The sequence below is a fragment of the Hipposideros armiger genome, unplaced genomic scaffold (assembly GCF_001890085.2).
Source record: "Hipposideros armiger isolate ML-2016 unplaced genomic scaffold, ASM189008v1 scaffold_282, whole genome shotgun sequence".
NCBI lineage: Eukaryota > Metazoa > Chordata > Mammalia > Chiroptera > Hipposideridae > Hipposideros > Hipposideros armiger.
The window spans coordinates 196,884-219,049 of NW_017731632.1; the positions used below are offsets into that span (position 1 = coordinate 196,884).

General features: G+C 59.5%; 2 protein-coding genes across 5 annotated transcripts in view; both read right to left on the reverse strand.

Moving 5' to 3' along the window:
- Positions 1-1,515: 1,515 nt before the first annotated feature.
- MSANTD1 (Myb/SANT DNA binding domain containing 1) lies at positions 1,516-11,360 on the reverse strand. Its single transcript, XM_019657990.1, has 3 exons — positions 10,719-11,360; positions 7,003-7,278; positions 1,516-4,889 (listed from the first exon to the last, which is right to left on the reverse strand). Exons 1-3 carry the CDS (start codon positions 10,970-10,972, stop codon positions 4,649-4,651), a joined length of 771 nt encoding a protein of 256 aa, XP_019513535.1. The 5' UTR covers positions 10,973-11,360; the 3' UTR covers positions 1,516-4,648.
- A 4,680-nt stretch (positions 11,361-16,040) lies between these two features.
- Positions 16,041-22,166, reverse strand: part of HTT (huntingtin) — a 126,980-nt gene continuing 120,854 nt past the window's right edge. For all 4 annotated transcript variants that reach the window (XM_019657955.1, XM_019657953.1, XM_019657954.1 and 1 more), the window contains 3 exons: positions 21,045-21,207; positions 20,716-20,876; positions 16,041-19,948 (listed from right to left, as the gene is read on the reverse strand). In XM_019657955.1, the coding sequence (XP_019513500.1) occupies positions 19,735-19,948; positions 20,716-20,876; positions 21,045-21,207 (538 nt within the window). In that variant the 3' untranslated portion in view covers positions 16,041-19,734. The remainder of the gene's footprint in view (positions 19,949-20,715; positions 20,877-21,044; positions 21,208-22,166) is intronic.

Consider the following 22,166-nt stretch of genomic DNA (forward strand, 5'->3'; position numbering starts at 1 on the left):
TCTTCCTCCCGAGTCTCACACTCCCTCACTTTGACCCTGTCTGTCCTGGAGCTGTACAGGGTGAAGGCCTCTGGGAAACATGGTTCCCAGCCTGCAGAATAGCAGTAGGAGACTCGAGCGCACGGTGTCAGAAATCAAGCTAAGGCCTTAGAGGCAGCACCTGCTGGAGAAGGGAGAGCGGCCCCTGGAAGGAGAGGCGTCGTGCACATGGGGGTCAGGGTGCTGCCTGGCTCTTGGGTGGGGAAGGAGGCGGCCCCGGGGGGGCTGGGAAGGTCCGTCCCTGCCTGGGTGGGCAGAGCGGGAGGGGCACAGCAGAGTCCCCAGCCTCATCCCTGTCCTCCTGCGTTCTTCCATCCCTGTCACCTGGCGGGGGCCACAACCCCCAGCCCAGTCAAGCCCTGGACGATAAGCAGCTCTCTTTTGTCCCCTCTACGCGTGGTCCGGGTGCCGCATGCCTCGAGTTCTCAAAGCTCTTTTGCCATACAACATTTTGGAAATTTCCTTCATCGAATTAGACCATTTTCCCCTACGTGAGTTGTCTCACTCAGCAAGGTCATGGGCCCCAAGATTATGTATTCTTCCAAAATTTCCTCTGAAAGTTTTCATTTTTAACATTTAAATCTCTAATCCACCTGAAACTAACCTTGTAAAGGTTATAAGAGGCTCATCTGTGTTTTCCTGCCTGTGACACCAGTACAAGCACTTGGCAGGAAACACGAGGGTCCCCGCTGTGGCCTGTCAGATGCTGTCCCTGAGTCGGGCTAGTCCTGTATCTTTGCCCCAACGCCGCTGGCTGTCCCCGTGGCAACTCCTGGCCCTGAGTGTCCTGTTTTTCACACTCCCACACCTGGCACACACGTGCTTGAAAATGAACAAAGCAAGCCTGTCTTTTCAAGAAACACAACTGACAGTATTTGTGATCAATGATAAAATTCAAGCTTTCATGCAAAGCTTGGAATTTTGAAAAACTTGCACCTGCCACCATGAGCTTGACAACTTCCTGAAGTCAAGACTTCTCTGCTGAGCTTGATGGTGATGCTAACAAAAGTAGCTGACGCTGTTTAATGAACCACGCCAACATTTAGGAGGCCTGCGTGTTCCAAGTGCCTGTCGTATGATGTCACAAAAGTACGACGGGTGGGGAAAGGTGCTCAGGTGTGAGACGGACGGACAGCTTCTAACACGACAGGGCAGTGACAGTCCTAATGTGGATTCCGACTCCACGTCACAGCTACCTGTAAAGAACCAACACTTGTCGAGTTTGGTGCAGCCACCTGCAGATGTTATTAAAATATCCCTTTTTTCTCCAAAAATGCATCTGTGTGAAGCTGGATTTCCCACAGAAATGCATCTTTTTGAGCAAACAGCACCCTACAGCAGCCCGAGTGGGGAGTCAGCTGTGAGCCCAGCTGAGCTCCGGCCAGAGAGCGCGGGACTGACACCACAACGCCACCCTTCTCGCTGAAAGTGGTTTCAGAAAAAAATATTTTCCATGCAACTGGTATTCATGTTAACATATATGGGTTTATTGATATTTTGAACGGAGCACTGTTTAAATCTGAGGTCTGATTCTAGTCAGGTCGCCTAACAGGTATTGATATTGGGAACTAGCACCCCCATGAACAAACGCTCTTTGGCACCTTCAGTAACTGTGAAGAGTGGAAGCGGGTCCTGAGGCCACAGTTTGAAGCGGTTGCTGAGGGCAGCACATGCAGGAATGCAGGCTGAGCCAAAGGGCGCGGTGGCTCCAGCTTTAGAGGAGACAGTACCACCTCGCTCCTCGAGGGGCTGTGCCCACTCACGAGCCCACGTGCGGGCTGTTTCCATTTGGAAGTGGGTTCCCCCTTCAATGTCGGCAGCTGGCACGCCAAGAGTGTGAAATGGCGCATTGAGGTTTTATTTTGCATTTTCCCATCGCTTCCTGGGCTGGGCGTGTCTTCCTATTCCACAGGCCTCTGACATTCACGGCACTCCTATGTCATATGAATTTTAAAATAATCTCGTCCATTTCAAAACAAACAGAAAACCCAGCGTTACTGACAGTCCACTTAGAATTACATTAACAAAATGATGACATTTTATTTCCTTTTGGGGCTTTCAGGAATATGTTAAGTTTCTCCACATGCTCAGGTGTTTTCGATTTTTCAATAAAACTGAACAGTTGTCTTCATATGGATCCTATACCTTCCTGGTTACACTCACTCCTAGATATTCTGTATTTTTAAATCATAACTGTTAATAAAACACATTTCCATTCTCATATTTAACAGGTTTAAGGTGGTTTCGAGAACTCTTGGTCCTTTGGACATTTGGTTTTCTGGGTATACAAAAATACTATTTGAAAATAAAGGTGCTGTTCATTTCTCCACTCGCCTCTTATCCCGCTCACTCCATCTGTCTTACTGCGTTGGCTAATACTGTCAAAGCGACATTAGATAACGGCCAGAGCGAGCACATTGGTCTGGTTCCCGGTATTAGCTTTCGGCGTTTGCACGCAGTTTTGCTGCATCCTGTCAAATATTTTAGCATTTACCGATATAGCCATTTTTTTCCTCCTTAATAGACCAATAATTCAGAAAAAATGGGGAGTTTGTAAAGACACTAAATTTAGGAAAGGCGTGGCCCTGGCAGTCCCACAGCGAGCTCTGCCTGACGGAGGTGACTGTTCCAGCCCAAGGAAAGGGACGGACAGGCAGCGCGGCTTGCGAGGACAAGGACAAGGACGCACAGGGCTCTGACCCCCACTCTGACAGAGAGCAGGGAAAAGAGAACAGACCAAAACCACCCCTAAGCACAAATGGGAAAACGCGACAAACATTGTAGCCGATACCTTGTGGTACTGGAGTCCTAATGTCCCGCGACCATGATCTAGGAACAAAGATGTTGAAGGTGAAAACCTGCTACATAACTTAGAACCTGAATCTGTCACCTCCTGGGGGAGCTTCTGGGTGTGACCATCCTGATGGGCCGCACACACGCTCGGGTGGGTCCAGCACCCTACCAGGCTGAACCCAGCCCGGACTCCGTGTTTGTTAAACAAATGAGTTCTTGTGGGGCATCTTGTCTGAAAGGCAGATGGGCACAGGAGCTAGACACCAGCTGGGCAAGCCCCCCAGACTCAGGTCTGCAACATGAGCCATCTCCCAGCTCCCCATCTTGGCAGTGGGGTGCTGGAGCTGACGTCAGCCTCTCTCTCCAACTGCGGGTTTGGTAACATCACATTGGAAGCTGAAATTGGCCTTGGTGGGAATATCTCCACTAAGGAAAGGTCACACTTCTGGGCTCCAGCCACCACGGCAAGGCCTGGTAACCGTTCGCCAGACACACCAGCCTTCAGCCCCAAAGCGAAGGGTTTGCGTCCACAGCAGACGCCCTTGGGAAGATCCCTGAGTAGCTGAGGAGGGGTCCTGCTTGCCTGGCTCTGCCTCTGGCCTCCGGAACACTGGGCGACCACTGCCTGGATGACATCAGGGCCACGGAAGTGTCAGATGAGCTGGCAGTTGTCCCACCCGGATGACATGTGACAAAACCTCCTGGCAGGCCCACTCCTCCATGCCCCCGCAAGACCCCAGCAGTTGGCCCAGCCGTAGCCACAGGGGGCTTCCCTGAACCATAAGTCCGTCCATGTCACCTGCCACTAACCCACGCACCAGAACGGCTGTGTGGGCAGCAGTGTGCTAGTTCCAGGGGAGAATCGTACACTGCTGGGCCCAGCCTCCGTTGCAGCCAGTGGCAAGGCCCACGGAGCCTACGAGCTTCAGGAGGAATTTCTCAGAGGAGCCTCTAGAAAGGTTTTCTGCCGGCCAAGGCGCAGGGGCAGGGAGGTGAGGTTATCCTTGTCCTGCAGCCCAGGCCGCCCCACCCCAGCTCCTGTCCAGATCCCAGCAGCCGGAAGCGTCCTGGCCACAGCCGTCACCTGGGCATGGGGGGCACCTCTCCGGCCTGGCCCCCAGCTCTGTGTGGCCAGCCCCTCCTCGGCCTCCAGCCAGCCCTTCCTTTCCAGCAATATCTCAACCCACTGAGTTTACTTCTCTAGTCACGTGTTTGTCTCCCCTGTGAGGCGTGAGCTCCGTGAGGACAGGCCTTGTCTGACCGCCAGAAGCCCCAGGCCCAGGAGGTAGAACAGGGCGGTGCCCATGAGCAGGCGGTGTTATCTTCATTAGTGTTAGGTAGCACTGGGGAGACGGTCACAACGCCTGGCGTTCCAGGGACAGGAATAAAAAGGTGCTGGAAGGCCGCGGGCCGGGTTTGCTGAGTGTCAGAGGTTACTTTAGGGCATTCGCTGGCCCTGGTGAGGGAGAAGGCTGGCCCCTCCGGGACAGACTTCGCTGAGGGGCCAGCCAGCGTGACCTGTTTGCATTTGCTTTTGTTTCCAGAACAGGCCAACCCACCTGGGCATCCCCTCCAGGCATGGGAACGTGAGCTCTGCTTCCAGGTGGGAAGGAGAAATCACGCATTTAATATCAGAAGCCATTTCAAGTACCATGGATGGTGACTACGGTGGAGAGCGGACTCTAGCACGTCCTTACTGGGGATTTGCCCGGAGTGAGCCTGGAGTCCCTGGCTGCGTCCGAGGGGGATTTAATGCTGGACATGGGCCTCGGGGTCTCCCAGCTCCCGCGGGGTCCTGGCCCGGGCGGAGCAGCGGCTAGGCGGAGGACTTGGCGATGATCTTCTCCAACAGGCTCATCATGCGCTCCTGTAGCTGCAGGCCCTGCACCTGCAAGATGTTCTGCTGGTCCAGCACACGGCGCACCTCACGGCACGTCTCCTCCATGGCGCGGCTCAGCCGCCGCTGCTCGTCCAGCATGGCCTCCAGCAGCCGCAGCTTCTTCTTCTGGAAGTGGCCGCTCTGCACCTTACGCTTCTTCATGGGCCGCTCGTCCGACCTGGGAGGACAACACCGGTGCATGAACAGCAGGCATCAGGGCCCTACCTGACCCTCCCGGCCACCCCGCTGGACAAACCGGAAACTGAGGCCCCGGGGAGCCGGGCCACTGGCTCAGGGCCCCACCGTCCATGCACGTGAGGGGGCAGTGGGGGCCGCAGGCATTGCCACCCACTGAGACCCAATGACCCCAGTCACAGGACTTCTGAACCCCCACGATCTGGGGGGTAGGGGGCACCCTGCCATGAGAGCACCCCAAACCCACTGAGCTGGGCAGGCAGGTTGGCACAGGCACAATGGGGGTCTCAGGGGTGGAGATATGAGGAAGGCTGGGTGGGTGCGGATGCTGGGCAGTGTGGCTCCCCTGGGAAGCCAGAGGCCACCAGTCTGGGCCGGCCTTGGATAGGTGGAAAAACTCAGGTCCCAGAAGGAAGGGGCTGGGTCCTGGGCCCACTGCATCTCCCTGCCGCCTGGAATTGGGGGTAGGGAGGCAGAAGGACAGGCACCTAGAGGGCAGGCCTCCCTCCCCAGGGCGGTACCTCTGGCATAGGAGGTGAGGGCAGCCCAAGCCCGTGGCACTCCCCTGGGTGCTCTGCTGTGGGGTGGCGGGCACCCCTGGTCTAACCGGCCCCTGCTGGTGGGCGGGGAGCTGCCCAGTTCCAGCAGACCCCAAGGCCCTGCCCATCCCCCAGTCCGAGCCCTGTGCTTCTGAGCAGGACAGTGACCCAGCCAACCTCACGGGTGGGAGAGTGGAGCCCGGGGTCCCCACGACCCAGCCTTGGTGCAATGCCTGGCGCAGCTGTGAGTCTGGGAACTGGGCTCCATCCACAGAAACAATTGACCATAAATCTCAGGCTTCCCTGCTAATTTGGTCTGGCTGTCAGCAAAGGCATTTTTGTGTGGGGCCTTTGCTGAGAAATCCCCTCCAGGGAAGGGGCGCTGAACAAAACAAACCACAGCCCCAACACTGGAGGTGTCAGAATCGGGGAGACACCCCCAGAGATGGCTCCCGCCCCCTCCCCCGTCTGACAGACTTGAAGACGGGCTTGGGGGAGAGCCAGGGCCATGGCTCAAATCCATAGTCTTCCTGCTCTCTTCCCCAACTTACCAACTCCTATTCACCCTTCAAAGCCCACCCCAAATGTCCCTCTTCTGGCCCCGCCCCACACCACACAGGTGAGCGTCCTGCGTGCCTGTCTGTGGATATGTTGAGGGCAGGGTCACGCGGCAGGAGGGATGGGAGCTATCACAACCAGGCTATGAGGACACTCCGGAGGCTCAGTCAACACCGCCTCCCTGGTGCTGAGAGGACCAGCCGACCCAGCAAGGGCAGGGAGAAGGGGGACCCCAGGGTGGGGGGTCTGCTTGGGGGTGAGGGGAGCCCATGAGCCAGAAGCTGAGGGACAGGCAGGGAGGGCCACTGAGGTGGGGCGCTTGGTTTTTCTCCCTGTGCCCGTCTGTTCTCTCCTCTGACATGCCACCCTTGGAAAAGCTGATTTGTCCTCATTTTATAGAGGGAGACTGAGGCCCAGAGAGGTCAAGAACGTCCCACACAGCTACAAAGCGATGGAGCCAGGAGACAAACCCACTCTGCGGACAGGACGGCTTCCATAACCACCGGCCCTTCTGTACGAGCCGCCCTGTCTGAGGCTGTCGCGTCCGAGGCACCCCCGTCTGAGGCCACCCTGTCTGAGCCCCCACCCCACCCCCGTCTGAGGCCACCCTGAGGCTGTCGCATCTGAGGCCCCCCCATCTGAGGCTGCACCATCTGAGGTCCCCGCACCCTGTCTGAGACTGTCGAGTCTGAGGCCCCCCCAGCCCCTATCTAAGGCCACCCCATCTGAGGCCACCTTGTCTGAGGCTGTTGGGTCTGAGGGCCCTCTCCCCCATCTAAGGCTGTCCCTCCTGAGGCCACCCTGTCTGAGGCCTCTGTGTCTGGGGCCTCCCTGTGCCTGGAGAGACTCACACACCCCCTCACCCTTTGCAGCCAGCCAGGGAAGGCAGAGGACGCCACTGGCACAACAGCTGCCGCCCTCACCACTCGAAGCCCCTTGTCTGGACAGTGGGCTCCTGCCCCACTGCAGGTGGGGCAGGATAGGGGGGACACACACTACCTGAACTTAAGGGACAGTAAGCTGGAAGAGCTGTCGGAGCGATCGTCCTGGAAGCGGCCTTCGTAGGAGCACTGGTTATACGGTAAGTACAGAGGGGCGGACTTAGCAGACGGCGACAAGGACGCCTCGGTCTGGGATGTGGAAGGCCCCGGCTGCTGGCCGTCCGGCAGTCTGCCATCACAGGACTCGGGGACCTTGGCCAGAATCCTATCAATGGCTAGGTAATAGGGCCAGTCGGGCGGGACGGACTCGCTATCTGTCATGCATTTTAATTTCCTGAAACGAGAGACACAAGAGCCAAGGGTGAGAAACAGAGCTGCTCCCACCCGTCCCGCCCAGCCCTCGGCAGGGACACCGGGGCTCCGGGACCCAGGGGGCCACGTGGCGCAGGCAGGAGCCACTCTTGGCCAGGCAGGCCTCCCCAGAAAAATCGGCCAGGCTCCAGGGCCAAGGTGACCCTGCACTTAGAAAGAAGTCAGGCTCGGGACCTAAACGGCCTTGGACGTAAAAAAGCAGCACACGCCCCAAACGTGAATGAGGTCACGGGCAGTGCTGCAACCTTGGGCTGACTCCTATTGTTTCTGTCTTTGATTTGCTGTAGTTTCTACTCTCTGCCATGAACAAATACTGCTTCTAAGTAAGTCAGCCAGCCGTGGTACAATACTGTAACGTAATAAAGCATAAGACACACATGGAATAGAATATTATGATATAATAAAGTATGCAACACGAACAAAAAATATTGTAATATGATAAATGTGGTTTTCTAAAGAGGGTGCCTCAGGGAGTGAGAACCGCAAGAGTTGAGAGCACAGGCTTCAGTGTCCAACAGATCTGAGTCTGTCTCGGCCCCACGACTTTCCTGTGTGACCTTGGGCAGGTTCATTAACCTCTCTGAGCCTCAATTGTCCACATCGGTAAAATGTGGATGATCAAAATGAGCTCCTCACACGGCTGTGGGGAGGATTTAATGACAATGGCCAGGGCCTGACAAATAGCGAGCTGTCCAGATACCGTGTCGGCTGAAGGTGTCAGAAGGCAGCGGGGCTGGGCCTGGCGGGACCCCTTCTCATGCTGCCCGCCCTCCCGGTCCCCACGCGGACCTTGAGCCAAGGGTCCGCACAGCACAGCTCTGCCCGGTGTGTGCCTGAGCCGCTCGCGGGCCCTGTGTCCTGCCCTCCCGTGCAGATGGGCCCCGGGCCTAGGCCATCCTCTGGAGGCGACGAATGGGGACAAGGGGCTGCCGAGAGCTGGGCAGCCTCGGCCAGGCCAGAAAAGCAGCCACAGGGAGCGGGTGCGTGCTGTCTGCCCTGTAAGACCCAGCCTCAGCCTCTGGCTCCCCACGTTCCTACCCCAGGCTCCTCCCAAATGCGGGGAGGCCTTGGAGCTAGAGTGCCCTGTGGCTGGTGCCTCCTGTCTCCCAACATGGGTTCCCTACCAGGGTGTGGCCACTGGTCACTAGATGTAATGGGCTGGCCATCTGGACGAATGGCCCCCAACAAATAGGCCCAGCCAGAGGATGCGGTGGCCTGCGGCTCAGGGAGGCGAGCGGGGCCCGGCCACAGCAGGGGGTGGCGTTGGCAGCAGCACCCACCAAGTGGCATGTCCTCAGCAGACAGCCAGGAACCGGTCACGTGGGGAAGAGCTCGCCTGCTCCGTCTTCTCAGCCATGGGACTGCAGTCTGTCGCCCTGTAGGGCTGCGCAGATCCCAGACACAGGGGCGAGAGCGGCCTAGGCCCACACCCAGGCTCTGCCTGGGGCCCCCCTCCAGCCCCTCGGGAGCCCCAGCTCCTGTTCGGCTCCACTCAAGCCAGCCCACTACCTGGAGAAGGAGGAAAGGCCTGCCCCCAGCATGGGAGGCCCCTGAATGCTAACAAACCATGGGCCACAGGACCTGGCCACCCGCTCAGGCTTCCTTAGCCTGACAACCTTAATATATAAAGAGCTGCTAAGAAAAAATAAGAAAATCCTGGGCAGTGGATAGGCTCTCTCGGGGGACAGATAAAGAACTAGTCAAAGTGTCAGCCTGTTAATGAAGGCCTGCAGGAGCCGTGGGCAATCCCTCTCCCACTCGGGGCCTCAGCTTCCCCCAGGGTGAGGTGCCACAGTGCACAACGTGCGTCATAAACTGTGAAGTGCTGTGGACACATGCAGCTCTCACCCCTCCCCAGGAGTGGAGGCCCCAGATGCCCCTCTGCTGCACCCCCATCTCCTGTGGCCTCCCGGGACCCCATCCCCCGTCTCCAGGAGTGGAACTGAATCCTTCCCCTGAGAGTCAGGAGCTTTCAGGATTAATAATGAATAACCCGCCAGACACCAATCAGAGCCTGTGCATTAGAGTCAGACGGGAGGCTGGCCCCAGCCAGCAGCACCACTATGCACCCCCTACGCCCCCAGGCACTGAGGGGGCGTCTGCAGACACTCAGCCCTGGGCGCCCCAGGGGCCACAGCTGGCATCTAACGCCAATTCTCCAAGTGGCTCTGATGCCTTCTGGGGTCAGAAAAGGGCCTTTGCTTGGGGCCAGGCTCTGGACCTGCTCCTCCGAGGGCCATCAAAAGTTAGATGGATGTAACTGAAAACAGTTTTTTGGTTGTCAAGGGCCTGCGGAGCCCCTGCGCACCTCCAGGGGGGTCGTCTCCTCGCCTGTGGAGGGGGAAGTGTCCTCCCCACAGAGTGTGGCCCAAGGTGCCCGAGGCAACCCTGCAGGGCCTGGTCTGCACCCAGCCCTGCACACACCTCTGCTTCCTGCAGGGTGGCCACTAGGAGGATCAGGAGGCAGCCAGGCCTGGGACCAGCCGGACACCTGCCAGTCCTCCCAGGACACCGACAGGCCCAGCCCTGCCCAGGCCGCCCACAGGGCTCGGTGCACTCGGTGCCTCCCCCCATAGGCCCTAGTCCCTGCTTGACCTTCACCCCAGTCAGACCCATGACCTTCCCCCTGCCCATCACCCTCTGCAGACAGGTGTGGGCTGCACACATCCCGAGGTGCTAGGCACCCAGGCCACACTTGGCTCCCTGCCTGGATGCTGCACCGCTCAGGAGCCCCAGGTTTGGCCCTGACCCAGCAGGTCCCCTCAGGCTGTCCGGGAAGGGGAGGCCATCGCGGGATGGGCAGAGGCAGAGGTAGGGCCAGGCCTGGGTCCCCAACCCTTCCTTCCACAAACAAGGCCCCTCCCGTAGCGGAGCCCTCGTGGGCGCCCAGGGTTTCCCAGTCAGCCCTCACCTGCGCTCCGACCCTGAGGTCAGAACAGTGCTGCGCTCACAGCCGACTCAGTGGGCGCGGACACTGAGCGTCAGGACCAGGCAGGACCCACGGGCCAGGAGCTGACCCTCTTTCTTGCCTCGGGCCTCAGTTTCCCTGTCTGTACAGCTCCGCCACCCTGCTGCGGAGCTGAGCCTGGACTGGCGGCCTGCAGTCTCCTGGCCAAGGGGCGGCCAATGCAGGAGCCTGGGGGTCAGTGCTGAAGGTGCCCTTGGGGGCGGCCCTGGAAGAGGCCCCCAGGAGAGCCAGCTGGCGTCATTCCTAGTCCTGCCCTCACTGGCCTCAGTGTCCCCACCTCCCCAATGGGAGGCTGCACAAATGGTTTCTGAGGCCCCATGTTGCCCTGTGGGGGTCTGTCCATGGGGGGCCACAGGTGGGCCAGCCCCGTGGGGGCCTCACCGCCTTCCCAGGCTGGGCCGGGGGGCTGAGCACGTGAGCACGCGGCGGCCTACCTGTACTGGAAGGTCATGTTGGTGATTTTGATCTTGATCTCCTCGCCCAGCCGGCGCTCGCCGGTCATCTCCAGCAGCTTGCTGGCCATCTTCTCATACACCTTGGCATTGCGCTTGGTCTGCTTCAGTTCGTCGAAGAACTCCTCCCAGACGAGCATGAGGCCGCGCATCTCGGCGTCCGTCCAGTTGCGCGCCCGCCGGTGCTTCTCCGTCTGAGGAGACACAAGGTACCCGGGCACTTCGGCCGCTGCCATGCTGGGGGCACCTGCGGGGTTAAAGGACGGCGTTCAGAAAGGCCGGCTGCGGCCTGCACACTACGGCGGGCGGGCAGGAGCCCCGCTCCTGAAAGGCAGCTCCGCGCTCAAAATGGGGCCTACATCTGACAGGCAGGAATTTAGTTAAAAGCTTTTAAACGGGAAACGTCATTTTGATGTCATGTTTCCATAGCAACAGAGCAACTGCATAAGCTACAACAACAGAAACCTTTTAACTGAAAGCGCAGGAATCAGGGCCACCGTGACGGGCCATCAATATTGCAGAGGACGGGCCAGGCCCAAAACCGGCGGCCCAGGCTCCCAGCCCTGCCTCGGCCCCAGCCGGCCTCCAGGCTTGGCTGGCCCACGCCACGCGAAGCAAGGGGCCTGCCCTGGGCTGACCGGGCTCTCGAGGGGTGGAATCCAGGCCCCCACCTCAGCCCGGCCCTGGTTCACGCAGTCCGGGGGCCCAGGGAGAGCCCCAGATAGGGAGTTGGAGCGGAACAAAACGAGGAGACCAGGGCAGACAGAGAGGGGGACGGGGCGACTGAGAGGACGGACAGAGTGGGTGGGACGGGCAGGCATGGACACAGAGAGGAGGACAGACACAGGAGCAGACACCCCCACGGACATGCCAACACTCATGCCCCAGGGATGGCCCCACAGCATCCCCAGGCCACATGCTCGCGTTTGTTTTGTGATGGGAAATATAAATGTGTAAATGCCAGGCTGGGCGAGAGTGGGACTCTGGCCTGAGCAGGCCCAGCTCTGCGGGTGTCTCCCTACCTGCAGGGGGTTTGGCTGCTGGCCTGGCTGATGTGGGCTGCGCTGAGGAACCAGGACCAGTTTTGAGGCCAAATAGTACCTGGGAGCATGTGGGGGGTGTGCCCCTCTGCTCCAGGCAGCTCCCTGCAGCCCTGACCATCCTGCATTAGCGCCATCTGCACCCAGACCTGCCGCCTCCCCCCAGCTGGAGGGGTGCTCCTGTAGCTCCAGTGCCCCACAGGAAAGGGCTTGGTACAGGCTGGCTGTAAAGAAATGAGCACATGAGGGGACCAACCCTAAGAAATCCCCTTCCCTTCCCAGTAGGTCATCCAGACTTCGCCTTTGAACTCACTGGCAAACTCCTATTCGTTCTTCAAAACCCCGTTCTGATATTACCTCCTCTCTGAAGTCTTCCTGCTTGACTTTGGTCCTGCTCTTTTTCCCTCCTGCCAATTGGACCCACCTTGAGCCAGCCTGTTTTATTTTCTCCCTTCCAGCTGTGTGACCCTGGGTTAAGAACACTTGCAAAAGAGACAGTAATGAGGATTGAGCACTCTGAGTGCTAGGCACTGTTCTACGTCACATATTTGTGTTTTCTACTTTGATCGCCAAGGCACTCTTGTGGGGGAGGCTCACACTGTTGTTACTCCCATTTTACAGATGAAAAGCCTGAGGCTGGAAAGGTGAGGTCACCCTGTGGACCAGGAGCCAGGCCGGGCCAGGCTTTGAACCCAGGCAGGCTGCCTCAGAGCTGGGTCTGTCCCCGTGCTGGCCGGCAGGCTCCCTGTGAAGGACACTGTCACCTGTCCTCTGCACCCATGATGTAGCCAGTGCGAACTGCTGCGGCCTGGGCAAATGCTCCCCCGCTGTTCCCGGGGTCTGGCTGGGGTCCTTGGCTGTCGGACCCTAGCCCTCCCTCAGTGGGCCTCTGTCAGGGCTTGACTGAGGCTCATCCTGATGTCCTGAGGGCCAGGCCACCATCCAGCACTGGCCAGGCTGGGAGGGCACTGTGAGACAGTATGACTATAATGGGGGGGTGAGCAAAGGTGGGCTTGAGAGTGAGGCTAGGGAAGCTCCTCCCCCCCACTTCAGCGGGGCTTAGGGACAGTCCAGGGGACAGGCGACCAGAGCAGGGGAGCCTGTAGGGACTGCAGAGAGCAAGGGCCACCTAAAGGCATCAGCATTCGGAAGTTAAAAGATGAAACTCCAGCAAGCGGTCCATTAGCATGAACCCACATCACCTGCTGGACAGGCCCTGATGGCCACGTGGAGCCCAGCGCCCCCGCCAGACGCATGGCACCCCCAGTAATCCTGCCAGGCATCCTCAGGGCTCTGGTGGTGGCCTGAACTCAGGGAGGTGCCTGGGATGGGCTGGCAGCTGGGGCGCCCTCCTCCCTGGTCAGAGCTAGAAACGCAGTGGGACAGGGCACCAGGGGCACGTGTGGGTCAAGGCCTGGCCTTGTGGAAAACTTCCTCTCTGGGCCTCAGGGGTCACTTGGGAACACGGGGATACCACCGCCTGGCTGTGCAGCACCCCTGTACTCCTTCAGGCCTGGGTGCTTGGCAGAGCACTCAGGAGTGTTTGCAGAGCAAATGAGTGGCTGGAAGGTGCACCTCCTCCAGGAAGCCCCCGCTCCTTACATAAGGATGTGACCCTCTCAGGTGGCAGTGGTGCTGTCTCTCGCCCCACCTGAGGACCTTCCTCACCACACCTCTCAGCACCCCAGGTTGGGGGGCCCAGAGGGGTGCAGGCAGAGCCCGGCCTTGGAGTAGAGGCTGGATGCTGGCCTGGCTGGGGCTGGTGGGTTATCGTCAGGACAAGCTGCCACCCCAGGGTTCCCAGCCTGGGTAATGCCAGGACAGCCAGGCCCACTGCCCTGAGGGGCAGCAGCTGGCCCATGGGGTGTCACTTCCTGTGTTCTGGGCCTGAGACCCACGTGGGTTCCAGAGAGGCACCTACACCTCCTGTTTGCCCTCCAGCTGGCATGTCCAGGGAGTCGGGGTAAACGTTGGACTCCAACTGTCTCTTCTCAGGTTTCGGCAGACGCCAGAAGCCCCTGGAGAGGAGGCCCCCTGGGGGCGGTTCCCGAAGCAGAGTCCTCATGTTGGGTTCCCAGAAACAAGGAGCTGGGTGTGTGTGCGGAGGGCCAAGCACCCAGCTGTCCCGACCCGGGGGGGGGGCCTGTCTGTCCTCTGCTGCGGAGGCGGCCCGTACCTTGGCACAGCTGCATGATCTGCTGGGACTCTCCGCGTATGTGGGAAGGGGAGGCAGAGGGCTGGGTGCAGGGCAAAGGGGCAGTCAGGCCGCGGTGGGCGAGATCCTGGGGGACACCTGTGCTCAGGCGAGGCCCAGGCCCTTCAGGCCTCAGTCTTCCTATAAACCAGCGCTGGGTCCATGCGGTCCTTAGGAGTGCCCGGCCAGCCCGGCCTGGCAGGCCCACGTGGGAGCTCAGGGCAGGAAGGGGGCAGCCCCTCGAGGGGTCCAAGCAGCGGTGATTGGGGCCCACGGCAGTGGGTAGGGGAGTTTGGTGGTGGAACAGCTCCCAGCCTGGGTAAAGGGAGGAGAGCACACCAGGTGTTGGGAGTGTATGGACGCTGGGGGCCAGAGACTAGCGCAGGGCAGCACGTGGGAGGCGGGGCCTGCGGGCCCTGCTGACACCATCGCCCTTTCCAGTGTGCACCAGGAGCCTAGGCCTAGCCAGTGGCTCCTCCGGCCCCCACTCCCCATGCAAGGTGAAGGCCTGGGAACCTCAGGGCCCCGACAGGACATGTCTGGGACAGGCTGAGGCCATCTGGGTGGCCCCTGAGTTTCTTGCTTGGGAGGCCAGTGGACGAGCCATCCAGCCACATGGGGGAGCCTGACTGTAGAGGCCCAAGCCCGTGGGAACCTCACGAGTTGCTCGTAGTTTCCTAAACGTCTTGGTGACTCCACAAACCGGGCTACCCGCTGTGCCTCTAGGCCCGGCAGAACACCGCCTCCAGCAGTGCTCGGACCCCCCGCCAGGTTGCCGAGGGCCAAGGTGCAGGCCAGTCCTGGGCACACCCCCCACGCCCCCAGAGCTCTAGGGTCTCAGGTCAAAAGCAGGGATTTCCTCTGAGAAAAGCGGGGTCTCGCCCTCTCCTGAGGACCCCTCTGCCATGGTGGGTAAGCAGAGGACGTAAGGCAGACAAGCCCAATCACACCAGGGCTCTTTCTGGAATGACAGGTAGACCAGGTGTGCTCAGGTGCGCCAGCCAGGGTCTGGCTGTCCAGGTGTGGCCCAGGGAGGGGACTAGAGCTTAGGTAGCTCTGAAGGGTGAGGCCATGGGGCCCTGGAGTTGTATCACAGAGGAAACAAATTTAGGTGAAGTCACTCCTATCGAATGTTTAGAGCAACTGAGATGAGACCTGAGGCTAATGTGGCCTGTCCCCATGGCCCTGACAGCCAATGCTGTCACCATCCCTGTGCAGAGAAGGGAGTCCTATGCCTCAGGAGGGCAGGGGGCACAGAGCTGTCACAAAGCCTCAGGGAAGCCCATGTGCAGTCACAGCACTGAGACCCAAGGGCAGGGCCAGGCAGTCCACACTTGTCTCCAGGCCCCCACTGCGGTGCTACTGGGGGACTGCCCTGTGGAAGGACTGGGTGGAACACTCCCACCATATGAGCGGAACCCACAGGACTTCGGTGGGCATTTCTGAAGTACCTGCCTGAGCAGCCCATAGCCTAGAATCGTCTCTGCAGATTGGTGGTAAACACCTGCACCCTGAGTTTACCATGGCACCGACCACCCAAGCCCCCAGGGAGGGGCTCACCAGAGCTAAGAAGGACGTGCCCTGTAGCTGGGCAGACTTCCAGAGGAGCTGGACTCTTGGGTGACAAGGACTTGCAAGCAAAATGGGCAGGGCACACACCACCACACACCGCAGCCCAGGAGCACGGGTGCCAACGGCCAATGAGGCGAAGGGGCGCGCCAGGCTGCGGGGTGGGGGGTTGGGGGGAGGGGTGGTGAGGGGTGGATCAAAAGCCGGGTCACGGCCCTGCTGAGCACTCTAGTCCTGGCCCAGCCCCTACCGCCCCCCAGGGCTCTGGGCTGAATGTAGAAGTAGACTCAGCGCCAAACATGTGGCCCCGGTGTAACTGGATGATGTCGCTTAACCAGCGTGGCTCTGCAGCCGTGTCTGCTGAGCAGAAGGATCCCCGCACTGCTGCTGTCTGTGGGCAGTGACAGGGTCTCCCCTCGGAGGTGATGGCGTGTGTGGCGCAGTGGCAGCCTCTGCTCCCCCAGCAGGGTGTAGGTCCTCGAAGCAAAGCAGACCTCGCACAGCAGTTCACCGTTTAATTCCTTTCCTTTAATTCAGATGTACAAAGTTTGCATCCGTTTCAAAACCGTAAACATACATCTCACGTCAGTCCTCTCTCTCCCCTGTTCACAAGCGGACAGTCAGGTGTGGCCTAGGCTCCGGGACGCACCCATCACAGCCCTGCTGGCTCGCAGCTCGGTGGGGACCCGGTGGTGGTGCAGCGTGAGCTCGAACCCCGCTGACAGCCACTCTGCCGCAGCCCTGCTTAGCTCAGAGCCAAATCACTTGCGGCAGGTCCCTGAGGTGCGGGGCGCCCCCTGGTGTGAAGGGGGGTGGCAGTGGTTATCCAGAGCCAGACGCTCACAGCAGCACTCAGGGGGTGGGGGTTCCTTCAACTGCATTAGTGACAGGCGCACAGGGGAGCGTGGCCCCTGAACCTTCCGGGACACCTTCAGTTGTCACTGCCCTCTGAGTGGCCCCTCCCTGCCGAGCACGTGTGTGGCCACAGCCGGGCAGTGTGGGAGGTCCTCCTCTCCAACGACCCAGCCCCAGCTTCCCAGCCGGAGACTGTCACAGCTGTTCTCCGGGTCCCACCCATGCCCTCTGGACAGAACAAGTCCAGTGTCACCCAGGGTGGTACACGGTTTCGGGCACTCATGCCAGAGGGAGGGCTGGAGCGCGACGGCACATGCTAGGAAGGATGCTCACGGGTCAAGAAGCTAGTTCCAGTCCCCCCAAATCAGAGCGCCAAGCCCACGCAGCCCTGGCAACTGAGGGCAGCGGGGCCTGCGAGGCAGCCGGCAGTCATTGCCGTTCAGGGCCTGACCCTCGGAACCGACAGCATGGCTCATCTCAGCTCCAGGAGAAGCTGCCCATGGCAGCAAGGCGTGCCTGAGTGTGGTGGGGGTCCTTAGGGCGGGGCCTTCTCTATGCTACATTCTGGGTCTGGAGTGTGTCAGTGTCATCCTTTCCTCCTGACAGGACATAGCTGCTAACAAAAGTGAGAGAAAACAGTAGTAAAGGGCACTTGGCGACTGGGAGGGCCCCCTGCACACACTGGGTGGGGCCAGCAGCAGGCGGGGCCAGCAGCGGGCGGGGCACGTGGCTGGAGAGGACTCCCTTAAGTGCATTGCAAAACACATGTACCCTGGTTTCATTCAAATCTTTCCTGATATTACCAGAAGGAAAACAAAACAACCCCCTCCCCCCCAAAAAACCCTGACAAAAATCAAATTAATGATATCTTCAACAAATTTGGATTGAGGATATGATTGGTACCTGCCAGACGATTAGGAACATAAAGTCTTAATCCCTTCCTCAAAGTTGACAAGGGGGCCTAGTCCTCAGTGGGATTTTAATGAGCAATGACCCCCACTCTTAGACGTCCCAGTCACACAGCCAACTCCATGTGGCAGGTCTAAGAAAAGCCAGCTTCTACAAAGAGCTCACGGCCATTTCTAGAGGCCTTGCATATTTGTATCTTGAGATATACAGATAATTGTGGACATGTGCACACACATACGTACACCCTTATCCAGGGGTACAGTAACTCCACCCAGAAATGCATACCCATCTCTGGAGCACACAGGCATGTCTTTGGCCAGATCCGGGCTCCAAGACCCCTTGTTAAGAACTGATTGTTTAAATCACGTCGTAAACAAGGGAAGCCCAGTGACAGGAACCCTAAGGGGAAGGCCCCAAAACCTACATTCAGTGCTCTTCACAAGTGTCAACACCTAACCAGGAACACCAGCGGCCGGTGGTGCACCATCTCAGAGCTGCTGGAATCTCAGGGGGGCAGGGAGGGGGCAGCACGTCCTGAGAGCTCCCTGTGTTCACAAACATGCTCACAGGCATTTTAGGGGAGAAGCTAGGATGAGAAACGGGGGCCCCAAGAGAGCAGGGTCAATGCTGACTTTCTTCCTTCTTGTTAAAACCCAGCAGAGCCCTGAGGGCCTGCTCAGGCATCTGACCCACTTCCACCCTCAAGCCTGGTTCTGCTGGGTCTCTGCGGGGGGCTGGCGGGAAAAGCCAAGGGCTGCTCTAGGGAGGAGCCCCACAGCCTCTCCACACATGTGTGGGCAGTGGGCAAACCCTGAACCTCAGCTGGCCCCTGAGCGAGTAGGGCAGCTCAGGTCAGCTCGCTGGCTGTGCACAGCGGTGAGGTGTCAGGCTCTCACGCACAGATGGGAGGGTAACTAATCAAGTAGCAAAAGGCTGCTCCTCCTTTGCAGACTCCCGAAACAGCTGCAAACTTATCTCCACTTACCACATGAACTACCCCAAACCCTGACTGCACTTGAACTGATGACAAAACGGCCAACCTGCCACTGGGAACCAAGGAGGCAGAGCACGCACAGCCCCGTGGTCCATGGTGAGCAGAGCCCCACCCCTAAGCTCCAAGCTCCTGGACCAAGGCCAGCCCGGCCGTCCAGGCCTCATTTGCATCTGATGGTTTGATTGCTTTGGGCCTGAGCGAGAAGCCACACGGAGGGGCATGGGCTGGCCAGTCACTGCCCGGCCCATCTCATTCCTGCCCCGTCACTGGCCCAGTGGGCACAGACCTGGCTGTCCTGGGCTGAAAGGAGGCCTGGCGCAGCAGCTGAGTGGAAAGGGGGCCGAGGAGTGCTGGGGTCTTTCTCCAACAGTTGCCAAGACACCGAGCTTTGCTCTGGACCAAGAGGTCCGGAAGAATGTGGCTCAGTTACACCTTCAAGGCGGCTGGGCCAGGCACGCACGAGGGCCCACGGGGGAAGCAGACCCCTGTACCGCTGCCAGCCCCAGGGCAGACGGCAGCTCAAAGCCAGCTCTGAACGGGAGCCAGAGGACGTCAGGGCGGTGGCTCTGGAAAGGACAGAGGCTGCTGGTCCGCTAAGTGCCAGGGAGGCCGCCCCTCACTGCTGGTGCCTCAGGAAGAGGTTACTGCGGGCAGAGGTGCCCCCTGGACACAGGACAGCTGAGTGGGCACTTTGTCAATCCTTCAAGGGGCCGGACAGAGAATTCCTGATACAGACATCTGAAATCAACACTTCTCTACATTCTAAAGGATGTGAATGCATAAAAAAGGGTGGCGCATGCCTGAAATGTCATCAGCGTGTTAAGGAGGCGTTAGGTGTTAGGTGAGGGGCTGCTGGACACGGGAGAGGGACGGGCTGTCTGCATCCACGGAGGCTGTGGCATGCAGCACAGACTTTACACGGCATAGCAAGTACCTTAAAATTAATCTCTTTACTGATACAATTCAATTTTAAATCCTGAGAAGAAAACAGACAAAGGGAAGTATGGCGCAGGGTGTGCTCCCAGCAGCCCTGCCCAGCACACGCTGCCAGGAGCAGGGCCACAACCCCAGGCTTCCTGGGCCGCGCTGGGGGACGCGGCAGGCTCTCAAAGCCTGATGGCGTCACCTCTGCCTGAGACAGCAGGGGGGCTGATGGCCAACCTGCAAGAGCAGAGGGCGTGTGTCCCAGACACAGAGCAGCTGTACCCTGGTGACGAGGACCAGGCTGGACGTTAGGAGGAAGAGGAACAGCGGGCTAACTGGCGGGTAACACTAGTTACAGCAGAAGGGCCAGCATCGCAGCTGTCCGTGCTCCCTGGAAGGACTCAGGCTCACCCCCACGTTACTGCATACATGCCCCGTGCGCAGCCCCACGGCGGCAGCGACAGTGCATCTGCCTGCAGAGACGGGCGCCACCCGCGGCTGCCCGTGCGGTGCTCAGCACGCCGCAACCTTGTGGACGTTCTGCAAACAAGCCAGCAGTCGGTGGTATGGGTTTCCCGGGGCCGCCACCACCTCAAACACGGACTGGAAGGCGCGGCGGTCCAGCTCCTCCTCTGCCTGGTGTCGGTAGAAGTCCGTGGCCACCAGGCAGAAGAGGTTAACGTCCACGTGTTCCATCTTGCCCACCCTGCTGATGACGTGGGGAAGGCTGGCAGCGGAGTTAAGGAGCAAGGCTACAAGCGAGGGGAGAACGGCCTCCCTGTCCTCACCTGCCACAGGGCTACAAACGGGCCCAGGGCGTTGCACCAGCCGCCTGGAGCAGACAGCAGACCCGGGCTGCACCACCGGCAGCCGCCTCCCACCAAGGCTCCTGCAGCCAAGTCTGCAACAGCTCCCAGGACGCTGCCCCTCTCTGGCTGGAGGGCACCTCTCGGCAGCACTTACCTGGCCTAGCTCCCTGAGAGGTGCCGGCGGCTGCTGCTCCTGTGAGCCCTGCTCCCGCGAGTGAGGGCAGAGCCATGGCCGCCCTGCCCGGGCCTCCCAGGCACGCTGGGTGAGGCCTGCTGTCAGCACCAGGACAGCCGTCTGCTCAGAGGCTCTGTGGTCTGTCTTGGGGGGAGGCTGCCAAAAGGGGGTGGGCCTTGGATCTTCATTAAGCCTTTCCCCGAGGGGACGACACAGGGCACAGTGACAGAGGATAATGAGAAGCAGCATCGAAGACAGACCCAGATGCACAGAACCCGCGAATGTGCAGGGACCCTGGCCCTCCCGTCTGAGCCCCAGCCCTTGGTTGGAGGTGAACATGCTGTTTTGTTTCCTTGTCAACGGTTCATTCTCCAAGGTAAATGTCACCTTGACATCTGGGGTTTTGCAGAGGTCAGGTTTAGAAACACACACAAAACATCTCCCCAGATGTTGACAGAGGAACATGTGGGGGCTGCTCCGCCAGCCCGGCCAGGACCCTGGGAAGGATACATCGCCGAGACCCACGGGCTGGTGGACGCACTGACGAAGAAGCAGGAGAGGCTCCACACGGCCATCGCGACCGGGGTCCGCTGCGTGAAGTTGGACAGCGACAGCATGACCCAGTCCCGGACCATGGACGACTGCCCCGTGCTGTGCAAAGTCTGGAAAACCTGACAAGAGGGGCCCGGAGCGTCAGGGGCGCAGGCAGCCCGGGGAGAGGGAAACACAACCGTTCACAGGGGAGGAAGCGGGCCCGTGACAACGCCACTGTGAGAGGCAGAGCCGGGAGTCGGGGCGGCCCACCCCAGGCGCTCCCTCGCCCCACCCCACCCCCACACCTTATACACCACGGTGGCCATGAACTGCGGGTAGGGCTGCTGGTTAGATAGAAATTCTCCAATGACTTTGTTCATGACGTCTTGCGGCGGGAAGAAGTCATCTAAAAACTGAGGCAGGATCCGTGCCACCACTCTGGCCTCACAGGGAAACCCCTTCCTGATCCTAAAAGAAGGGGTCACAGTCAGAGCCCCGCCTGCCCCCTGCAGCCCTCCCCCACCCCTGCCCCGGGACTGTCAGGGCTTTCCAGGCAGGTCATGAGCTGGGCTCCTAGAATATTAACTGGGAGACCAAAAGGAAACTCCGTCTTCTGTTGACCTCAACAGTGACTGCAGATGGATATGCAGGCTTGGGGCCCCCCACCCATGTGGGAGCCAACAATCCCCCCAAAAGGGGTTTTAAGGTTGTGTACAGTATTCAGCAGAAAAGGTCTGGGTGGTGACACTGAAGCAGAGATTTAAAAGCTCGCAGTGAAAATACTGTCCTGTGACATTCTCCTCTCCACGCCCGAGCACTCCGCACGCGGCCTTCTCGCCGCCATGTCCTGACGCTGGAGCACTGCTGTCAGCTTTTCCCTCTGTTCTACCCTGGACCCAGGAGCCCCTGCTGGCTCCTCCCTCACAGACCCCAGAGTGCATGAGCAGGGTCCCTCTGGATGCTGGCAGACAGCCCTCAGGCCACCCTAGCACACATGTGAAACAGCTGGATCTAACTGAAAAGCACCAGAAGTGACCCAGAAACCAGGCCTATTCCTCCTCCCAGGTGTGGCCACATCTATCTGCCTGCAGACGCCAGCTGCTGCCCAGCACCCAGGATTGACAGTGCCCTTCTGCTGAAAAGCCCAGTGCCCATCTAGTGCCTGCAGAGTGGTCACGCTGAATGTCTGCACTGCAGCTGCTCAAGTTTTCCTTTGTAACATTAGCCCTGGAATGGAAGCCTCGGGGAGGCAGGCGCCTGGGCGTGCTCCTTGCCCACCATCCGGCTGCCTGGCAGACGACTGTGTGTAACAGAGGAAGCCCAACTGTAAACGTTCATTTTAAATTTCAACGTGGAAACAGAGCGCACCTGCTCAGCTTCCAGAAGCTTCCAGAACACTTCCTCTGGCCAGAGTTCACAGAGGGGCT

Excerpts from the sequence above, each read along its gene's own strand:
- MSANTD1 (XM_019657990.1), bottom strand. The coding sequence starts at position 10,972 with ATGGCAGCGGCCGAAGTGCCCGGGTACCTTGTGTCTCCTCAGACGGAG. Across the intron at positions 7,279-10,718 it reads AACATGACCTTCCAGTACAG|GAAATTAAAATGCATGACAG; the intron begins GTAGGCCGCCGC and ends CTCTCGTTTCAG. Across the intron at positions 4,890-7,002 it reads TTACTGTCCCTTAAGTTCAG|GTCGGACGAGCGGCCCATGA; the intron begins GTAGTGTGTGTC and ends TTGTCCTCCCAG.